We start from the raw sequence: 23,024 nt of genomic DNA, 5'->3' as shown, positions 1-23,024 counted from the left end.
TCATTCATCAATAAATTTATTAATGAATTTTAAATATAATCTTACTTAAAATTTGAGTGTTACTTTTTTAAAATCTACTATTTTTCATTCACCAATAAATTTATTAATAAATTTTAAATATTTTAATAATTTTTAAAGGATAATGAAGAGAATGCAAGATAATAATAGTTTAGTTGATATATATTGTTTTGTTTTATTCTTTGCTGTCTTATGGGCATAATTGTCCTTTTACAATCTGAGCACCTGTTACGCTCCACGTGAGGAGTATATAAGCTCCTCTAAAACTAAGTTTCGGGATTATTTTACTCTTGTAAAAACTCATTACATCTTGAATAAAAGGATAAAGGCATGCTTCTCCTTCTTTCTCTTCATGGTATCAGAGCGGATTAGGGTTTGCACCTTTCCCTGTCTCTTCCGTTCATCCTCGCCATTCCTTTTTTAAAACAACCTTTACCGAAAAGAGCCGGCTTACACTCCAGGTGAACGCCATCACCAGTCCTACACCGAATCTGGCTTGCATGACAAGCAGATCTCGTTAATCTTTCCGTTTTCCTTCAAGACGGCCTCAACTCAGTCAGATCTACAAACTTACACCACGATCTGTGGCTAAAACGGACAAATCTTGTCGATCATGGCAGAACGAGGGAATACCAGTAAAGAAGGCAAAATCACGGAGGCGAAGGACAAAATCCAGATCGGAACTCAGAATCTTGGAGATCCTCTGACTCTCCAGTCTTCGGACCATCCAGGTATGGTTTTAGTATATGCTCCTCTGATAGGGACAAATTTTAGGTCTTGGTGTAGAGCCATTAGGATAGCCCTAGGAGCCAAACAGAAACTGGAATTTATAGAAGGCACCGTTACAATACCTGATAAAGGATCTGATTCCTATGAACAATGGAAGCGATGTGACTTTATGGTCACATCCTGGATTCTAAATTCTATATCCAGAGAGTTAGTCGATGGCTTCATTTACACAGCCTCACCTAGGGATCTCTGGCTTGAAATTACCGAAAGATTCGGTGAGTGTAATGGAACCATGATCTATGAGTTGCGTAGGAAAATATCCTTGATATCTCAAGACAATGCCTCTGCATCTGTCTATTTCACTAAATTGAAAGGGTTTTGGGATGAATTGGGATCAATGGAGACCCTTCCTCCATGCACCTGTGGAGCATCAAAGGCAATTGATGAAATTAACAATAGAAATAGGCTAATGCAATTTCTTATGGGCTTGAGTGATGCCTACGGAACAGTAAGAGATCAGATCCTGGGGATGGATCCTCTGCCCTCTGTAAATAAAGCCTATTCTATGGTACTGAAATTTGAGTCTCAGAAGGATATTCTGGGAAACATTAATGGGAACACTGAACCTCTAGCCTTGATGAATAGGACATATAAACAATATCAAGGAAAACAAAGGGGACCTGGCCCAAAAAGGGGGCATTGCTCCTACTGTGACATGGATGGACATGTCAGAGAGGGCTGTTTCAAGTTGATAGGCTACCCTGAGTGGTTTAAAACGAAAATTAAGAATAATGGACAGCCCTCTAAAGCAAATAGAAACATAGGACATGAACGAAAGGTTGTGGCAGCTGTTGAGGGCACCCCACATAAAAGGGACACACCTCTTGACATGCCTAACACATCTACTCAGATAAATGACCTCAATATCATGATGAACTCCTTACAACAGGAGGTAAGCAAACTGATGAAAGAAAAGGCTGTGCTCACAGCAAATACTCATCAATTTGACTACAACAATGAATATCATTCAGACTCAGATCCAGCTATCTTTGCAGGTACTTCTAACTCTAAGTCTATGGCTTGTGCATTTATTCATAAGCACTATAATTGGATTCTTGACACTGGTGCCACTGACCACATGTCTTCGAATCAATCATTCTTTAATGAGTTAGAGCTATTAAATAAGCAAGTTTTAGTTTACTTACCTGATGGGAATACTATGAAAGTTTGCTACACTGGTTCTATCACACTTTCAGATTGTATGCACCTGAAAAATGCTTTATTTGTTCCAAAGTTCAATTATAATCTTCTTTCTGTTAGCAAATTAATCAAAGATTGTAAGCTAAGCTGTTTTTTTCTTCCTTCCTGTTGTATTATTCAGGACCTAATGACTAAGAAAGTGGTTGCTGTGGGCAAAGAAGAAGCAGGATTATACAGATTGAATCAGATGAGTTTTATGCCCATTGAAATTGATAAACAATTAGTTGCTATTCTGAATACTATGCCTGGATTACATTCCTTTGTAAATACCATGCTTTCTACACATTCTATAAATAAAGAAAGCCAATCTTCTCGAACTGAATCTTGTATGTATGCTAGTAATATTGTTGATTGGCATGATAGACTAGGGCATGCATCCCTTGGGAAACTCAAACATATTGATGTGCTTAAACACACTAAGGGTACTCCTTTACAGTGCCAAACCTGTTCCCAAGCCAAGCAGGCCAGGTTACCCTTTTCCCTTAGTACCACTGTTGCTAAGGAACCTTTTGATCTCCTCCACATAGATATTTGGGGCCCTTATAACATAGAAAGTGTCACAGGAGCAAAATACTTTCTCACTTTAGTTGATGACAATACCAGGGCCACCTGGACCTTCTTAATGCGCCTTAAAAGTCAAACTGTTCATATCTTATCTACATTTCTGAATATGGTGCAAACTCACTTCAATGCCTCTGTCAAGACAATAAGGACAAATAACGGATGTGAATTTCTTAGTAATGATTGCTCTAGACTATTAAATCAAAAGGGCATAATACATCAAAGATCTTGTCCTCACACTCCTCAACAAAATGGAGTGGTTGAGAGAAAGCACAGACATCTTTTAGACATGGCTAGAGCTCTCAAAATACACTCTCATGTCCCACACACTTTTTGGTCTGAATGTGTCCTTACTGCCACCTATCTAATAAACAGACTTCCTATGGCCCAATTTGGTTGGCAGAGCCCTTATGAGCGTCTCTATGGGAAAGCCCCTGATTATTTCCATCTAAAAAAATTTGGATGCCTTTGTTTTGCCACCAAAACAAACACTCACAAAGACAAATTTGGTACCAAGTCCATTAAGGCAGCCTTTATTAGTTATGCCAGTAATCACAAAGCTTACAAACTCTATGATCTAGCTACTGGTGCTATCTTTGTTAGCCGTGATGTTGTGTTCTATGAACACATTTTTCCCTTTAGCACACAATCTCTGCAACCCCCTGTGGTGCTGCCTATTCCCATACCTGATTCAGAGCCTATCACATCTATATCCTCACCTTCTCAGCCTTCTCCTGATCTCTCTGGCCTCCGAAGGTCTTCCAGAGCCATTAAACCACCAGCGTGGCTGGATGACTTTGTTGCCACGGCAATCACCACTGTCCATCCTCCCATTTCCACCATTCACCTTTCACCTTCATATCAAACATATGTCCTGAACATTTCTCACATTCCAGAACCTGCCACCTACATTCAGGCATCGCAAAATACTGATTGGGTTAATGCAATGCAACATGAATTGCATGCCCTCGAACAGAATAACACCTGGATCCTTACAACCCTTCCTAAAGGCAAGAAAGCCATAGGTTGTAAATGGGTCTATAAGGTCAAATGTAAACCAAATGGTGACATTGATAGATTCAAAGCCCGGTTGGTCGCCAAGGGTTACAATCAAATTGAAGGTCTTGATTATAAAGATCGGTTTTCTCCTGTTGCCAAATTGGCTACAGTTCGTATTCTCATAGCCCTTGCTACTCATAAACAATGGCCTGTGTTTCAACTTGACATAAACAATGCTTTCTTACATGGCACCTTAGATGAGGAAGTCTATATGCTTCCACCACAGGGTTATGATAAAGCTCTGCCCGGGCAAGTCTGCCTCCTCCAGAAGTCCTTATATGGACTTAAACAGGCTTCTCGGCAATAGAATCTTGAGTTTACAAGTTTTTTACAGACACTAGGTTTCACCCAATCTGCCCATGACTACTGCCTGTTTGTTAAATGCACTACTGACTATTTTTTGGCCTTGTTAATATATGTGGATGACATTCTTCTTACTGGTACCTCTACTGTTGCTATGACTGAGGTTAAAAATGCTTTACATTCCAAGTTCACCATTAAAGACTTGGGGTTTCTGAAATACTTTCTTGGCCTAGAAGTGGCCAGATCATCTACTGCTACTCTTTTAAGCCAAACCAAGTATATTTCTGACATTTTGAGGGATGCTGGTATGCACTCATGCAAACCAGCCTCCTTTCCCTTGCCTAAAGGGCTGCATCTCTCTCTGGACACAGGAGATATTCTTCCTGAACCCCATGCTTACAGACGTCTAATTGGGAGGTTGCTATATGTTAATCTTACACGGCCTGACCTCAGTTATGCTGTCCAACATCTGAGCCAGTTCATGCATCAACCCCGCAAGCCTCATTGGGAGGCTGCCATGCATGTCCTTCGCTACTTGAAAGGCACTATACATCAAGGGCTATGCTTTCCTGTTACTGCCACCATGCCTCTCACAGCTTACTGTGATTCTGATTGGGCCTCCTGCCCCTTTTCGCGCAAATCTCTCACTGGATTCTGCATTTTTTTTGGATCCTCATTGGTTTCTTGGAAAACCAAGAAACAACCCACTGTCTCAAAATCATTCGCTGAGGCGGAATATCGTGCTATGGCAAGTACTATTTGTGAATTATTGTGGATTTCTTATATTCTTCAAGACTTGCAGGTGCCTACTCAGCTGCCAATCCCTCTCCACTGTGACAATCAGGCTGCCTTGCATATCGCTGCTAACCCGGTGTTTCATGAACGTACAAAACACATTTCGATTGACTGCCACATTGTCCGTGAGCAGCTTCAGCGGGGCTTCATTCACCCTTCGCATGTTTCCACCACTGCTCAACTTGCAGACTTGCTCACCAAGCCTTTATCTTCTGATCAGCATCACCACCTTTGTTCCAAGTTGCCCCTGGTCTCCATCCCAGTTCCAACTTGCAGGAGGCGTGAAGAGAATGCAAGATAATCATAGTTTAGTTGATATATATTGTTTTGTTTTATTCTTTGCTGTCTTATGGGCATAATTGTCCTTTTACAATCTGAGCACCTGTTACGCTCCACGTGAGGAGTATATAAGCTCCTCTAAAACTAAGTTTCGGGATTATCTTACTCTTGTAAAAACTCATTACATCTTGAATAAAAGGAAAAAGGCATGCTTCTCCTTCTTTCTCTTCAAAAACACATTTTCTTTAAAATATTTATAATCCATTAATAATTTGATTTATAAATATTAACACTTCTCCTTTTCCTTTTGTCATCCATCCATATATTATTTTTTATTTTTTCATTTTCCTTTTTTTTTTCATTTTTTTCATTTTTTATTATTTTCTTTTATTTTAACTTTCTAATCTCATAATCTTTTTTCTCTTATTATTATTATTTTTTTATCATTTCTCATTCTTCTATTATCCTTTTTTTTCTCTTATTCTCTTCATCTGTTCTTATTTTCTTCATTTTGCTCTATAATTTTTCTTTCTATAACTTTTTTCATTTTCTTTTCTTTCATTATTTTTCTTCCTTTTTTATGTCTCATTTTTTTATTTTTATATAATTCTTATTCATATTAATTTCTCTAATTTTAGTTTTTTCTATTATTTTTTTATCTATCTTTTTCTTTTCTATTATTTTCTCTTCATTCATTTTTTTTCTCTAATCATTTATTTCCTTTTCCCTCACTTCTTTAATTATCTTTTCCCTCTTCTTTTATTCTTTTCTATTCTCCATAATTTTTCTTTTTAATCATTTTCTTAGTTTTTTCTCCTTTTTCTTTTTCTTTTTAATAATTTTCTCTCATTTTATACCATTTACTTTTCTACTATTTCTACTTTCTCTCATTTTTTTAATTTTTCATACTTTATTTTATCATCTACACTTTCTTTCTAAATATATTTATATTTTTAATAAATATTAAACATAAATTATGTTATTTATATGGCTTGAATTTTAAGTATACTTTATTTATGCACCATATTATAACTCAACATGAAAAGTTCTAGACTACAACCCAAATTAGATAAGATATGGAAATCTATGTTGATAAATTCAGTAGTACATAGCGCTAACAAATTTGAAATTTGTTGGTAAAATCTTAACAACCAGACTTTTAAAAAATGAATGGTACTATTTGATAAAGAACTCCGTCTGTAATTTTTATCAATATTGTTTGACTAAGACGATATGAAAAAAACGAATGGTTAAAAGTGGAAAAGTCTTATCGAAATTCTTAAAAAAGTGACAAGTGAGTCTCAAATAGCCAAAACCTATTTATAATAGAAAAAATTCTAATATGCAAAATTATAAAAATATTTAAAAAAATAATTAAAATGAAAAATTGACCACTTGAATTTTGTGACCAGGCCTGTTACCCTAATCACACTTTTAAAAGTCATGCGTTTCGAAATTCCTTTTCTAAAAAGCTATCGTGGGTCTCCATCCGACGTCGATTAAAAGTTAGGTCCAATCCAAGTATGTCATAAAATTTAAAATTAGTTGCTTCGTCTTATATCCACCAACGGATTTATCAATGAAAAGAATTGTTGATACTCCAAATTTGATATTGGACTTAAGTAAAAGAGGCTATTTTTTAAAGTTAGGTCATATCCAATAGAGAGAATGTGTAGAAATGTAATAAGTTATGGTTTTAAAAAAAAAAAAAAAGAGAGGCTTAAAATGATAAGGAGGACCTGGTCTATAAAAAATAAGAAAGAGAAAGGTTTAAGGTTTTATGAAATGCAACAGTTTTCTCCTCTGTCCAAAACGGGCTTTTCATATATCATCTCATCATCAAATGAAGTTTCTTGAATGATGTTGGAGGAACCATTGCTAGTTGCTTCTGTTGGTCGACGTCGCCTGGCAAGTCGAATATTTCGTGTACTATTATTATTAGTTCCTTGAATGATTGGAGGCTTGGGACTTGGCTTAGGCTCATCTGCTTGCCAAAAAAAAGAAAAAGGGTAAATTAGTGCAGCTCTGTAAGGAGAATTATTAACGGAAAAAAGCAAAATCTGAGGCAGAAACATTTTTTTTAAAGGTGAAATAAGTTCATATCATTCCTTCCTCTTTTTAAATAAAGGAATTATAGCCAATCAGATTTAATAGTCGATTACGTATTCTCTCAATGTTTCCACAAAATTAATTGAAAATAGTCCGTAAAATAGAGAGAATTTTGAAATGTACCAGAATTAAATTATGTGAATGAATTTTAAGGTAAATGTTTCATCATTGTTAAAATTATATTTCATTAATATGCTATTAGATTTGGTTAAAAACTAATTTGTTATAAATTTCAAATTAAAAAAAAAAATTATATTTTTACAGTTGAAAATCAACATTTGTTTCTTGATATTAAGATAAGACACAAATTAAATCAAAATTTAGACATCAATTAGATCAAACTTTCGAATAAATATACATATAATTTATAATAAATTAATATAAAAGAATATGTACCTTCATGTGTAATACTCCATTGCAATTTGTGTTTGTATAATTTCTCTGGAGGTAATTTTCCTTCAAGAACTAATCGTATCTGTTTACAAGTTAACTATGTAATCTTTCGAGATATATGCTTTCATAAAATTAATTGAAAATATATAATGTGTAATATATATATATAGTTTTGAATATATTAAAATTAAGTTAATTGTATGAATAAATTTTACCTTTTCCATTGTTGGACGAGAGTTTGGTAATTGATTTAGACAAGAATTAATACAAGAAATCATTCTATGCATCTCTTCCTGGTCGAAGGATTGTAATTTGGAATCTACCAAATTCACATATCTTCCATCTATGGCGTTCTCAATTAAAGGATTTGCCTAAAAGACATTGATTAAAAAATTATTTATTAATGGATAATAAATGCATTAGACTCAAATCTAAATAGAATATCTAAATTCAAAAGTTTTATTTTTTTCAATTGAATGTTTAAAAAATTATTTATTAATGGATAATAAATGCATTAGACTCAAATCTAAATAGAATATCTAAATTCAAAAGTTTTATTTTTTTTTCAATTGAATGTTTAAAATAAAATCTTTAATGCAAATAGAGTCATACCCAAGTAATAATGTCAATTCCATTATATATGGGTTTTCTTCCGGTGATCAACTCTAAAAGTGTAACACCAAAAGAATAAATATCAGATTTGTCTGAGTATTTTCCCATTTTTGTTGTAAATGGATCTTCATAACTGCAGTAAAATCATCACAATTAAATTTCATATTAAGGTACTTACCAAAAAAAAAGAGAGATTTATTATTTAGTCTTTGAGTATTGTTATTATTAATAAGTCAATCTCTGTATTTTTAGAAACCTATTAAAACTTCTTTATCTTTTTTCTCTGTTAACGAAATAGTTCTTCCGTCAACGAAATAGTCATTCCGTCCTCTTTTCCATTAAAAATAGATAAAGAATGAGAGAAAAAACTTTTAAAATACAATTTTGCTTTCAAATAAAACCCCTTATTTAGTTCTTGGATATTGTTATTATTAACAAGTTAGTCCCTATATTTTTAGAAATCTATTAAAACGTTCTTATCTTTTCTCATATCCATTAAAACGTCTTTATCGTTTCTTTCCGTCAATAAAATAGTCCCTCCTCCTCCTCCTCCTCCTCAAAGAAGAATAAAAAAAGAAGAAGATGATGATGAAGGAGAAGAAAAAGAAGAAGAAAAAGAAGAAGAAGAAGAAGAAGAAGAAAAAGAAGGAGAAGAAGATGATGATGATGAAGAAGAAGAAGAAGAAGAAGAATCGTCTCCTCCTCTTTAAAGAATAAGAATAAAAAAAAATCGAAGAAGAAGAAATAGAAGAACCAAAGAAGAAGAAGAGGAGGAAGAATTAATGAAGAAGAAGGAAGAGGAAAAGAAGGGAGATAATTTGGTTTTTTGATATATTTTTAACAGCAGAAATAAAGACATTTTAATAGATTTCTGAAAATACGAGAACTGACTTGTTAATAATTGCAATATTGAGGTACTAAATTATAAATTTCTAAAAAAAATCATGTTAAAATTTTCTTTAACGAACTAAGATCTTCAAGTCCTAATTTCTTTTCGTGGGTTTTTTTTGGTCTGTTTTAAATTTTATTTTATTTTTAAACTAGTCTAAGAGTAGATAATAATGGCAACGAAAGAGTTAAACAATAATAGCGATGCAATTAAATGATAAAAAAGAAATTTATATCTTACACATGGGTTCCCATAACTGACGATTTGGATATGTGAGTAGCACCGTCCGTAAAAAATTGAGCAAGTCCAAAATCTGTTATCTAAACAAATGATTTGAGAAGATTAATAAGTTTATTACTTTTTTAATTTGATAAATTACACTATTTTCCCTACTTCAATAAGGTTTATTAAGAAAACTTTAAATCATGAAAAAAAAAAGATAAGAAACCTACTAAGATTGATTTATTAATTTTTTTATAAGATATATGGCCAAACCAAAAAGTTAGAACCAAAATTTATTAATTAATTACAACAATCAAATTATATAATTAATGAGTTCACATAATTTTTCAATACTGTTTAAAAATAAAATTTTGGTATTTAATGATATTTTTTTTGTTAGAGAACAGTAATATAAATAAAATATTTATTAATTATAAAATTAACTCACCTTAGGTTCAAAATTTTCGTCGAGAAGAATATTATCTGGTTTAATATCTAAATGTATAATCTTAGGTTTACCTGAAAAAAATATAAAAAAAAGAATATAAAATTTTGAGAGAAAATAAATTATCAACATAAATAAAAATAAATAAATAAATTTACACTCAAAAGCTAAAATCCTGCCATATAAGAATATGTAGTAGTATATACTCACAATTTTCATGTAAATATTCTAACCCTCTTGCAGAACCTATGGCGATCTTCATTCTTGTCTCCCAGTCCAAAACATTATCACTTCCTATAATACCATTTATAATTTGTAAGATTAATTATGTCATATTGATTAGTTAGATGAACATAAAAGTAAAAGAAAGGATATGGGACTCACCATGTAATTTAAATCTCAAGGATCCATTTGGAAAATACTTTAAGATGAGCAATCTATTGGCTCCATCAATACAGTAACCAACCAGTTCAACGAGGTTTCTGTGGCTGATGCTTTTGATGACCATAATCTCCCTCTCCAAACTTCCTTCAGATTGTACATCCAGAAAATCAAGTTTCTTGATAGCACGAATCTCACCATCTAAGACTGCCTTAAAAACATGACCAAAACCACCTCGACCAATTAGGTTATTAAGCGAGAAATGACCAGTTACCCTTGCTAATTCACTGTATGAATATGGCTTTGGCCCAATATCATTATAATTGACAGATGCAGATGTATGACTTGGTCTCTTCTCAGGAGATGAGCCAGATTCATTTGGATCTGTGCTCAGTGACAATCAATAGACAACATGCCCCAATGAGTTAGATGAAATGAAATCTCCATGAACTATTACTATTTGGTACAACAGTTTCAGCTAAAAACAAGTAATACCTCTAGTTTCCATCCGGCGATCTGCCCCGTTCATCCCCAAGCGAGAGGCCATCGGAACTTGCAGACTTATGCAACCACGACCAGAGGTTTGTTGCAAGTATAAATATAATACAGTTCTTATAGAGTGTGAATGGGAATGGTCAGAGATAGAGAGTAAGTAGGAAGGATGAAGGAAGACAGTAGGTAACTTTAGCTCAATGAGTTTCTCTTTATTCTAACTTTAACTCAATAATTGACCAATCAATTTCGTGTAGTGGCCAACAATGAAAATAAAATAAAAATATAAAAGTCTTACAAAAATAACAAGTTGTGTATTGTTTATTAAGGCATAAGGTTAACGTGATTTCCACTTAGACGTATGAATGGATACACTTATGCTAAGACTCTATCCATGAACAATCATGGCCTTCAAATTTAATTAGTATTTTAACCCTTTTTCAAAAGTCAACGATCTGGAAGGTGAACCTAATTCATATGATTGTGATTTTTTAATTATTCATTCTTTAATTTACATAATAACAAATGGTTTATTTAATTCGTTCAGGTTTTGTTATAATTGATAAAGAGAATCTGTAACATTAATTAAACTTCCTAAATGAGGTGATGATTTCTCTCAGTCTATATATGTTCTAATTGTATTAATGAAAGCCAATAATTGTGCTACCAGTTCAATCTCCCATTGCTACAATATCCTTCTCCATTGTTAACCATATTTATACGTGTGTGTGTATATATATCTTATCCACAGCAAATTTCAGATCCATACCCAGATGCAAATAAATTCAGTTGAATGCAAAAACTGAAGAACCTAGGATGATAGGTTCCAATTAAAATTAAAAAAAATACATATTTTAAGTTAACTAATATTTCACTTATTAATATAATAAATTTTTATATTTATTTTTACCACATTTAAATACAATTCTATACTTATTTTTTATATAATTTTTATTTGGTAGATATTAATTTTAAAATATCTAACTTTTATTAATTTTTTTTATTTCTAAAGTAGAATTGGAGTTTATTTTGAAGATTTTGAACATTTTGGAGATCAAAAGTCAAAACTTCTCATGGCCAACCAAAATTCACAAATAGGCCATGAGGAGCAATGAATAGAAAAAAAAATGAGGTCAAAATGTCTCACAACCTTGTCGTGAGACATGTTTTTTGCCTAAATGGACAGTAGTTTTCACCACTAGTGATAGCGGTTGTCGAAATCGTAAAAAATAAATCTATTAATAATCACCAAAAAGAACTGTAGATAGTGGCAATAGGATCGAAACACAGAGATTTGACACTAAAGACTTTCCTAACAATGACCGGGGCAAATCAACTAACAAAAATAAAATAAAGGGGGTTGTTTTTTATGATGATGATCTAAGATTAATACTAAAGTAGTAAAGAGAGCAATAATTAAAAGATGGGTAAATCAATAATAAAAAGACTCTAATTGAAGTATATGATCCATTTCAGTTTAGAATTGATCATTGACGCTTGGATACTTCTATTTATATTAATAAATTAGTTTAGGTTGTGGAAGACGCTTCCCACAACCAAATTCCTCATTAGTTTTAATTTGATTAGGAAATGTTCGTTAATCAAACACTAGTTAACAAATTGCCAAGGAACGTCTTTAGAGTTTTTCACTTTTCAACTGTTAACTGCATTAAAAAATAGAGAAACCTAATTCTAATGTCAACCGCGTGGTTAAGTTAGATCATGCAACCAATTGTTACTTGTGTTCAAATAATCTAAGCAATTACAGACCTAAATTATTTAAACTAACAATATATTACCTATAATTAAAAGCAATGGGCCCTTATTGATTCTAATAGCAAGGCAATAATAGACATGAAGAACAAGTTGCATAAATCTTGAAAAATAAAAGTTTTAACAATGGAGTTTCAAATCTCCCAATTCATAACAAACTGAAATTTCTCCAACTTCAACTAGAGATAAAAGTTTTTAGCCACTCATGGTGGATAAAGAACACATAAAAGAGAAAAAGAAGAAGAAAATGAGAGCGAGAGGTGTTGTCGAAGCTTCTGCCCAAAATTCTGATATTTTTTTGCTGTTGGTTGCTGCCCTTTTTTATAGGTGAGAAGTCTTAATCCTTCTTGGAGTTGGAATCTTATTTAGACTTGGTCTTTGATGGTCTTTTTTTTATTTCTTCTTTATCTTATATTCTAGCATGAATAGATCTCATTTGGTGTAGGACTCCTTTTGGTGCAGTTTATGTGGTGTCATAGGATTGGTCTTGGTGTATTTGAAGTAGGATAGGACTCTAAGACGTTTGAATCTTTGGATTTTTGCTTTTCCGTGCTTCTGTATTTTCTTGCTGAGGACCGTTGATTTAGACAGTGATTTGAGCAAATCCCTCGCCCAAATCATTTCTGCGTGTTTCCTCCGGGTTTCAGTTTCAACTTTTCTTAAGGTGATTTGGCCAACGATCCGGGCAAATCAACATAGGCATATCAAGTCTTGTAGGTTAGCTTCCTCTTCTTGTAGCTGCCTTTGGCATTCTTTGAGGCTTGATTTGGTCAAATCGCTTCGGCCAAATCAGTTTTCTAGCATTTCAAGCTATTTTTCTCCAAGTTTCCATTTTTCTCCTTTTCTGCAAAAATATTGTAAAAATATAAATTAAGGTAAGAAAATACATATTTAAATAGTAATAATAATAAGAAAAATGTCGCTAAATTATACTTGATCAACTGGGCCGAGACAAAGTCTCCTCAGGCACGGCCTAGTCGTGAGACACTATAAGAATATAATTTTCCTCTTATTTTGACTCTAAAACCCTAGGTTAAACATCAAAACATTATAAAAATCCCATTTTTTCTCATTCATAAGGGGGAGTCACCTTAGAATTTAATTGATCATTTCAATTCAATTCACGGCTTGAATAAATCTGGTTAAGAGTGAGCAGTATTGAATTCAAATCGAAAAAATTAACCGAACTGAATTAATTTAAAAATTAAGTTAAATTTTTTATTTATTTCAATTCGAATTTTAATTTTAAAAATTTTAGTTATTTCAATTCGGTTTGATTTTGATAAAAAAAAATTAAAATAATCAAACTGAACTGATTGATGGTAATAATATATTATTTTTAATAATATAAAGAGATTAGATTATAGATTAAAATATTTCAATTAAATTTTAAAATATTAAAAAACGGCGTAAAAAATAAAAAAATTTATTAAAAACTAAAACTCATTAAATTAAATTGAATCAAATCGATTCGATTTGATTTAATTTTTGATTAAAATCAATTCGGTTTGATTATTAAAATACTCATATTTCAATTTTCCATTTATTCCGTTCCATAGATCTAGCTAGGTCTACTTTTAAGTCAATAATTCCTTACGAAACTAAAAGATGTAGTACGGCAAATATAAATTTCACACATAATCGAAATTTCAAATAGGATGTTTAGCAATTCACTTGTAACATACCTCCTCTGCTTGGTTCTGGAATTGCATTTTCCTCTGTTTTTAATAATTGAAAACAAAAGAGAATCAAATGAGAAGGGCTTTCTTTTTTTATTTTTAAATATAAGTTTTATTGTCAATAATTAATATCTGAAAAACAAAAATTGATAAATCAAATAAGAAAAATAGGTCTATAACATAACAAACAAATCTAATCATATATGATCATGATACAGTGATTTGGATTTTTATATATTAATATAGATATTAGAAGGTAAGAAATTCCAACAGAGTTGGATTTATCTTACAGTATAAGCAAAGATATACCTCCTCTGTTTTGGTCATTGGCGTTTCCTTCGTTATTCTTGAACCAGCGAAAGTAAGACCCAGCCATGGCTGCCCACAAGGTTACGATGAGAGAGAGAGAGAGAGAGTCAGTCAAGGTAGGAAATGAAAAGCCAAGGAGAGAGAGAGTCAGTCATATATATATATATATTCTTGTATCGTTTTGTATATAATATTAAAATATAAATATATAAATATATATTTAACCTATATGTTTTACATGGGCATAATATTTTTTTAATAAAAACATATGTTATCTAATTTTGACAGCATGGCAAAGATGATAGTGATTCGCATGCAGCTTAAATGGAAAAAATTAATTAATTTAATTTTTTATTTATTTTGATTTGATTTAATTTTTAATTTTAAAAATTTTAATTATTTCAATTCAGTTTAATTTTAATAAAAAAAATAAAAAAAAATTAAACTGAACCGATTAAGGATAATAATATATTATTTTTAATAATATAAATATATTAAATTATATTAAAATAAAAATAATTTAATTAAATTTTAAAATATAAAAAATAAAAATTATTAAAAATTTAACTGATGAAATTGAATTGAATAAAATTAAATTAAATGAATTCAATTTAATTTAATTTTTAATTAAAATTAATTTAATTTAACTTTGAAAAATATATTTTTTTTTTAAAATAAAATTTTTAAAAATATTTAAATTTTAATTTTCGATGGATTTAATTTTTAAAATCGAATAGATTGAATGAGGACTGATAGCGAAAATTAAAGTTTCAAAGTAGGGAGTATTAAAAAAATACAAATTATGCAGAGTCGGTGCAATCTAAGATTACTATATTGTTAGTTTCTGAACAGTACCCAGGCTGTCAGTGAAGGCGGCATTAATTAAGAAGGTTGAATTATTAATTAATCCATTTGTGGGGGCCAATCAGCTTTCAGATTGGTCAGTGTATTATAAAATAGGACGTACTAAATTAATTAACTAATGATTTTTTTATGTCCCACTTGCATATTAATAAATGAAGAAACTACAAAGTTGTTAGTTTGATCTTAGGGTCATTGTTTAATATAGATAATAAATTTGGTCATTTTTAATATTAGAATTAAATTAGAGAGAGTCATTTTAAAATCTTGGTCATTGTTTAATATGGATAATAACGACAAATATGATAAGTTATTGGAATTAAATTAATAATAAGAAGTAACCTCATTTTCAATTGTTTTGAAAAAGAAATGCTACTGTAGATAGTCCAGCAATTTGGCGGTGGTGATATAATTCTCTCAAGGTTCTTATTTGGATTCAAACCTTCCAAAACCTTTTATTTTCCTGTTTGAAAACTAAAAATTTAGAAGAATTTAATTTAATTTGTATATTTAGAAACATAATAACTAAAATTTTAATTTTATTAACTAAAAAGAGTTAATTAAAAAAATTACTCTAAGCTAAATCACTTTTTTACATTCGATTTATTTCAAACGGAACTTTTTTTTTTTTTTTAAATTGCAATAGTCTCCAAGACACATCAATACAAGCAAAATTCAGAAAGTCTTCCAGTTACACTCCTTTGCCATTTCAACTGAGGTCTATCTTTTATTTCAATGTCCAATCGGCCTTTCAAGGAAGTTTCCAACTTCTATTGAAAAGGAAAAAAATAATTTTCTTTTTCAAACATTTCATCTCAATTCTTGAGATTTTTCCGAGGAATGTTTCCTGCTAGAACTTCAACAACCTGCTTTACCGAGAAAAGTAATTAGAAAAAGGGAAACAAAAGAGTACTGATCTGCTAATAAATGGAATAAAATAACTTCATCAATAATTCTTACAAAATTTAACTTTTAGCAATTGAGTTTTTTTTTCTTCCCAAAATTAGAGTATGATTCCAACACATGAATGTTATTAGTTTATTATAATTACTATTAGAAAAATAAATTTAATACAATAATTATAAATTATTGTTTTATATATTTAAAAATAATTATAAATTAATAATAACAGTTTAACAACTATTATATTTACATTGTTGTTAAAAATAAAGTAATAATTTAATTATTTTTTTAATTAAAATTATAATTTTATCGAATGAATTTTTTTATAATAATTTTAAATTATTATCTTAGCCATTAAGATAATAATTTTACGATCGTAATAAAAATATTATTATCTAAATACTAAAATATATCGATTGAATCGTTTAAAAAACGAACTCACATGTATATATGCATAATATAAAATAGAATGTAAAGCTTTATGAAATTACCTTGCTCATTTCTGGTCGATTTTGTGGATAACGCTCTACACATGCTAAAGTACATTCTATCATTCTATCCATTTCATCCTCGTCAAAGTTTCTCCCCAATTTTTCATCAACAAACTTATAGTTGCCTTGGGGCCAATCATTTTGAATTGTAGGAACAGCCTGAACGTTAAGAATAATAAATAAATAAACCCTTACATACTCAAATCAAGAAGCTCTTTTCATTTGTATTAAAACAAAAAAATTAATACGTACCCATTCAATTAAGTTGAAGGAATCATAGGAACGAAGATCAGGTAATTTCCCAGTAATCATCTCCAAAAGAATTACACCAAAGAAATAAACATCTAGCTTTACATATCTTGAAGACATAGAACTGCAGTTGGAGAATTGATCATGTATCTATAAGCTTGAGCAAACAATATGACGAAGAGAAAACATAAACAAAAGTTTCATCTTTACCTTCTAGGAATAGAATTTCCAGAATCTTTTGAGAAAAATTTGTCACGTTTATACTCTGCAAACTGATTAAAATGATAATCAAAGTAAATTTATTGCACCATATATTTACAGTTAAGTATAGTTGCATATTGAATAATAAGCTTAAGAAATTTTTTACATAATACTAATTGATCATTCGAAAATGTTTAAATCTGCCATATATATAATCACCTTTGGTTGAAAATTTTCATCAAGAAAGATGCTATTATCCTTATAATGCTCGTATATATTCCAGGGCTTGTCTGAGAAATATAGAGATCACAAATATTAAGGGAGAAAATCTGGAAAAATCAAGCTTTGATATAGCCAAGGCCTAAGCATACAAGCGAAGACTCACATAAGTCATGCAGATTTACCAATCCTCTTCCGATGCGTATAGCGATCTCCATTCTGGTTGGCCAATCCAAACTGCCATTCCCTGCCATATTATCCGTTCGGAAAAAATTAGGGATTATTTCTAGAAATCGTAAAAAAAATAAAAAATACAAAATTTTAATTTGGTTCGACTAGCTGAATGCCAGCCTACGTTTATAGATAGCAATAAAATACTTTTTCACTATATGCGAATAATATTATGTACAAATATTATAATAATTATTTGAGTAATTCCTATAATATTTTCCATAATATTTGTATATTCCTCTCATATAAATATGAAGACTCATGTTATTACCACTAAGTGTTTAAGCAACTTTCACTAAAGGAACACTCTTTTCAATCTCAGATAGAAAATACCACTCCCACATACCCACTATTTAAGTCACCCTAATGCAATAAACAACCTTCTAAATCCCTTAGAAAAAATGCCCCAAAGTAAATACTACTCTCACATATAATCAGTATTTAAGTCATTTCACTAAATCAAATAACACTCTAAATCTCATAAATAAAGTATTCTAATAATAAATCTTACTCTCGCATACTCAATGTTTAAGTCATCCCACTGAAGCAACTACTCTAAATCTGGAGGAAAAAATACCCATAGCTCCCAACAGCTCACCTCACTGTGACCTCGGGTTCAAGGGAAATTTTTTCACATCACACTTGGAACTGATGGCCTTCATCCCTTCTTTCGATATGGCTATTAAATGGGCCATTGAATGAAGTAATGGCCGTTGACGTTTGCAACTTTTTTTGTTTTAAGGACTGTTGGAGGTATCCATTTAACATGTAAAGCCGGTATTCGGACTCGATTCATTATGGACTAAAAATACATGTAAGTGGATTACTCCATAAAAAAATTAAATGAAATCCAATTTTCTATGTTCTAGGTCCAGGTTCAAATAAGAATTTTTCATTTAACATTGTTGAATCCTACATTGGTTTGGGATAGAGGTAATATGCCGCTTATAAGGATTTTCAGAATTAGATTTTGGGGTGAATTAGACTTACCCAAAACTTAACATGGTTTATAGTCTTCTCATTCAATATTGAGTCTTACATAAATATTTCACTCCCCAATTTAGTCCTGTACATGGAGATTGTGTTGAATCTGATAATGATTTGAGATATAGGGATAATGTGCCACTTATATGGGTTTTGGACACTCTTCTCAGTGAACTAATTTTTGGAATGAGTTAGGTCTGATCCAAAATTTAATAAACATTATCTTTATAAAGCCATAAATCCTATAGTAACACACACATTTATTGATGAGTTGCTTAAGATAAAGGGCTTACCATCTAAATGAGATCTCAAGGAGGACTTGGCTGGAAAATACTCGTAAACGAGCAACCTTTTGTCTCCTTCATCACAGTATCCAATCAGGTTAACAACATTTTTATCATGGACACTAGTGCTGATGTCTTTAATCTTCTTGAATTCATCTTCTTTCCCTTCACACATGTATATATAGAGTTTCTTCACTATCACCGTTTCATCATAATTTAGGATACTCTTATAAACTTTACCCAAAGGACCCCCGTTAAGAAGGTTGTTTTTAGCGAAACCTCGAGTCGCAGATGTTAGTTCAAAATAAGTAAATCTCCTCGGTTTGTAAACTTGAGTCTTCTCTTCAAATGAAGTTTCTCCAATGTTGTTGGAGGAACCATTACTAGTTGCTTCTGTTGGTTGTCGACTGGTGCTTCGACCATTCCGTACAACGATTTGATTAGTTTCTTGAATGACAGGAGGCTTGGAGCTTGGCTTATTAGTTTCTTGATTGATAGGAGGCTTGAGGCTTGGCTTAACCTCATCTGCTTCAGGAAAAAAAAAAAAAAGGATCAAGTACATGAACAGAGGTGGATATATTTTTTTTACAAAAAGGTGAATTAATTAAATCCCTTCCTCCTTTTAAATAAAGGATTATATGTCATTTAAATAAATTAAAAATTATTCCAATATTAGGATTTTTTTAACATTAAGATGATCCAACTTTATCATTAAGTTATATTTATTAGTTGTTTATAAGTAAATCTCCTTGGTTTGTAAACTTGATTTGATGATCTATTAGTTTCTGGAATGAACGAAGGCTTGGGGCTTGGCTTAGGCTTATCTGCTTCCGGAAAAAGAAGGGTAAATTAGTGCAACTCAACAGGGAGAAATTATAAATACATGAACAGAGGTGGATACTTTTTTTTTTTTTTTTCAAAAAAAAGATGAATTAAGTTCATATCATTCCATCTCCTTTTAAATAAAGGAATTATATGCCAATCAGATTTAAATAAAAATCAAATTTTGTTCTAATATTAGGGGTTTTTTTAACATTAAAATGATCTCACTTTATCATTAAGTTAAATTTATATATAAAGAGAAGAAAAAATAATTATTTAGTCCCTCAAATATAATAATGAAATTCATTAAACTCATTAAAATATTTTTAAAATATTAAAAAATCTACTAATTAGTCATTTGTTAACTTTAAATATTAAGTGTTTTTATTATTTAGTCTCTATAATATCAATAAAATTTATTAATTGATATCTTAATTTTATATATATTAAGTTAATTAGTCTCTAATTTTAGATTTTTTTTTCATATTTAATGACTAAAATTAACGATAAAATTAATTAGTAGACTTTTTAATGTCTCATGAAAGTTTTAATATATTTTTTAAAATTAAGATACTAACTAATAAATTTTACTAAATAGTAAGTCTTCTAAAAAAATAATAATACTTTGCAAAAGTTATTCCATTTTTTATAAGAAAACAGACCTTTATATGAAACTCCGGAGTACAATTTGTTGTCATTCTTCAGAGGCAGAATTCCTTCAAGAGCTAGAGCTACCTACATGGCATAGCAATGATAAAAAGATTTACAAGTCAACTGTGTAATCTCTAAATGCTTCCATAAATTTTTTTGCAAATAACATGTATTTTATATATATATATATATATATCAAAATTAAATTATGTGAACAGAATTTACCCTTTTCATTGATGGACGGGATTCTAGAGGTAGATTTATGCAAGCATTAACACAAAAAATAATTCGATGCATTTCTTCGTAATCAAAGGGTTGGTCAAAGGATTGTAACCTGGAATCTACAAAATCCCCATATTCACCTTTCAAAGCTTTTTCAATTAAAGAGTTTGCCTGCAAAATATTGATTAAAAATTATTTATTAATGGATATAAATACATGTTGCGTGTAAATTTATATTTAACATATAGCATATGTTTTTGTCTTTTTTTAGATGTTGCTAGAGAGAAAGTTTCATTATTTTATCTTAATACATCCAATTGTGATTTTCTCTATCCATTTTTTTTAAAAATCAATTCTTATATCAAAGCTAAAAACACAAATTTTATATTAAATTGTTAAAGTTTAATAGATTCGTACCCAAATAACAATACTAACGCCTTTTTGATCTATGGGTTTTCTCCCACTAATCAACTCCAAAAGTGTAACACCAAAAGAATAAACATCAGATTTATCAGAGTGCTTTCCCAATTGGGTTGTCAATGGATCTGCATAGCTGCAATTCAATCATACAATTCAACTTAATATCTTCACAATTAATGTTCATATTAAGATTTCCTATAAGAAAATAATATCTTTAAATTAAGGAGCTCTAAGAGAAGATATCATGATGGCACTGAAAACAATAGACAGTTATTAAATGATAGAAAGAAATTTGTATCTTACATACATTTGGGTTCCTCTAATTGATGATCTTGAGACATGAGAAGCAGCATCCGAAAAAAATAGGGAAAGTCCAAAATCTGAAACCTAAGCAATCAAATTAATGGGTTCACATTATTTTTCAATATTATTCAAAAATAAAAATTTTGGTATTCAATGATCAAGGTTACACTATACTTATATGATGATATAAAATTTTTTTTTATTTATTATCAAATTATATAACATACCTTAGGTTCAAAGTTATCATCAAGAAGAATATTATCTGCCTTAACATCTAAATGTATGATTTTAGGTTCACCTGAAAAAATATATATATAAAAAAGGAGAACAAAACTTTGAGAGGAAATAAATTATTAGCACAAATAAAGAAAAAAATTAAAATTCATTCTAAAAAAGCCTAAAAGCCTACTAAGAACGAATATATTCTATTAATATATACTCACAGTCTTCATGTAAATATTGCAATCCTTTTGCAGAACCTATGGCGATTTTCATTCTCTTTTTCCAGTCCAAAACATTTTCATTTCCTACAATACCATTTATAATTTATAAGATTAATTATGTTATATTAATTAGTCATATGAACATAAAATAAAGGTGTGGGACTCACCATGTAATTTAGATCTCAAGGACCCATTGGAAAAATACTTTAAAATAAGCAATCTGTTGGCTCCATCAATGCAGTAACCAGCTAGCTTAACAAGATTTTTGTGACTGACTCTATTAACGACCTTAATCTCGTTCTCCAACTTTCCTTCGGGCTGTACATCTACAAAATTATTGAGTTTCTTGATAGCACGGATCTTACCATTTAAGGATGCCTTAAAAACTTGACCAAAACCACCTTGACCAATTTGGTAATTGAGCGAAAAATGACCAGTTGCCTGTGCTAATTCACTGTATGAATATGATTTTGGCCCAATAACCTTAGAATTATCAGATGCATAAGCATGACTTGGACTCTTCTCAGGAAATGGATCAGACTCATTCGGATCTGTGCTTAGTGACCATACAATAAACAACATGCTTCAATAAGTTACATGAAATGAAAGTTCCATAACAATATTACTATTTGAACTCATTAAACAGTTTTAGCTAGAACGATTAGTACCTCCAGTTTCATTCCGGCGATCTTCCCACCGTGAAGCCATCAGAAGTTGCAGACTTATTCAACCACAACCAATGATTTCTTGCAAGTATATATATAATACAGTTCTTATATTAAAGTGTGAATGTGAAAGATCAGAGATAGAGAAGGAGATGTAGGAAGGATGATGGAAGACAGTAGGTAACTTTAGCATTCAGACCTTCGTTATCCTTTAAAATATATATATATATATATATATAATGTTGACGTTGAGCGTAGAATAGGCAGCATGTGGTGTCCAGCTCCAGTCAATGTCATTTTGTGCAATGCATATAAATTTATTAATGAGTTTCTTTTTATTAATGCGCAGCATGCGGGTTTTATTAATAGCTCAAAAACAAATCACATATCTGATATAATTTTTTTTTTTTAAATAAGAATTAGAGGAATAGAATCTGAAATCTCTTAAATTTACTTAAATGAATTTACCATCAGATTAAATGAAGTCTGAAAATAGATATAATTTTTATTAATAGCTCAAAAATATTAATTATTTTAATATATTAATAATAACTAGTCCTATAAAAACTGTTATTTTCTGCATGTTAAAATTTGTTTAAAAAATTATTAAGGTTCAACTCAAGGTTTGGAGAGAAATGTTCGAATTCAAATACTTTATTGTTTATTAAAATTAAATATTAAATCTTATAACACTAGCAAGTTGCTTATTGTTTATTAAGGTAATGGAGAATATTGGCTTGATTTTCACCTAGAATATGAATGTATAC

At 30.5% G+C, this 23,024-nt stretch overlaps 2 protein-coding genes and 1 long non-coding RNA gene across 3 annotated transcripts; all 3 read right to left on the bottom strand.

Annotated features, from left to right (window-relative positions):
* Window positions 1-6,698: 6,698 nt before the first annotated feature.
* Window positions 6,699-10,760, bottom strand: LOC110626359 (proline-rich receptor-like protein kinase PERK3). The gene is made up of 9 exons (XM_021772201.2): window positions 10,551-10,760; window positions 10,059-10,439; window positions 9,885-9,968; window positions 9,678-9,748; window positions 9,248-9,327; window positions 8,119-8,251; window positions 7,722-7,877; window positions 7,510-7,588; window positions 6,699-6,988 (listed from the first exon to the last, which is right to left on the bottom strand). Exons 1-9 carry the CDS (start codon window positions 10,600-10,602, stop codon window positions 6,783-6,785), a joined length of 1,242 nt encoding a protein of 413 aa, XP_021627893.1. The 5' UTR covers window positions 10,603-10,760; the 3' UTR covers window positions 6,699-6,782.
* Window positions 10,761-12,449: 1,689 nt separating this feature from the next.
* LOC110627181 lies at window positions 12,450-14,467 on the bottom strand. Its single transcript, XR_002489847.2, has 3 exons — window positions 14,309-14,467; window positions 14,006-14,038; window positions 12,450-13,164 (listed from the first exon to the last, which is right to left on the bottom strand). It is a non-coding gene; the product is annotated as an uncharacterized LOC110627181 (long non-coding RNA).
* A 1,226-nt stretch (window positions 14,468-15,693) lies between these two features.
* On the bottom strand, window positions 15,694-22,456 carry LOC110626283 (proline-rich receptor-like protein kinase PERK2). Its single transcript, XM_021772103.2, has 15 exons — window positions 22,261-22,456; window positions 21,760-22,143; window positions 21,593-21,676; window positions 21,377-21,447; window positions 21,154-21,233; window positions 20,844-20,979; window positions 20,430-20,597; window positions 20,216-20,288; window positions 18,741-19,256; window positions 17,399-17,479; window positions 17,233-17,303; window positions 17,023-17,084; window positions 16,816-16,936; window positions 16,564-16,722; window positions 15,694-16,035 (listed from the first exon to the last, which is right to left on the bottom strand). The coding sequence occupies exons 1-15, from the start codon at window positions 22,298-22,300 to the stop codon at window positions 15,985-15,987; spliced, it is 2,097 nt and encodes a 698-aa protein (XP_021627795.1). The 5' UTR covers window positions 22,301-22,456; the 3' UTR covers window positions 15,694-15,984.
* Window positions 22,457-23,024: the final 568 nt, after the last annotated feature.

Source organism: Manihot esculenta, chromosome 11 (genome assembly GCF_001659605.2).
Source record: "Manihot esculenta cultivar AM560-2 chromosome 11, M.esculenta_v8, whole genome shotgun sequence".
NCBI lineage: Eukaryota > Viridiplantae > Streptophyta > Magnoliopsida > Malpighiales > Euphorbiaceae > Manihot > Manihot esculenta.
This window is presented reverse-complemented; position numbering and strand designations above follow the sequence as displayed.

What these genes read in the sequence shown, in the direction of transcription:
- LOC110626359 (XM_021772201.2), bottom strand. Translation starts at nt 10,602, where the DNA reads ATGGCCTCTCGCTTGGGGATGAACGGGGCAGATCGCCGGATGGAAACT. An exon ending in AGAATATTTACATGAAAATT is followed by an intron (nt 9,749 to 9,884) that starts GTGAGTATATAC and finishes TATTTTTTTCAG; the next exon opens with GTAAACCTAAGATTATACAT. An exon ending in TCAGTTATGGGAACCCATGT is followed by an intron (nt 8,252 to 9,247) that starts GTAAGATATAAA and finishes ATTTTACTGCAG; the next exon opens with TTATGAAGATCCATTTACAA.
- LOC110626283 (XM_021772103.2), bottom strand. Translation starts at nt 22,300, where the DNA reads ATGGCTTCACGGTGGGAAGATCGCCGGAATGAAACTGGAG. An exon ending in GCAATATTTACATGAAGACT is followed by an intron (nt 21,448 to 21,592) that starts GTGAGTATATAT and finishes ATATTTTTTCAG; the next exon opens with GTGAACCTAAAATCATACAT. An exon ending in CTCCGGAGTTTCATATAAAG is followed by an intron (nt 19,257 to 20,215) that starts GTCTGTTTTCTT and finishes TTCCTGAAGCAG; the next exon opens with ATGAGGTTAAGCCAAGCCTC.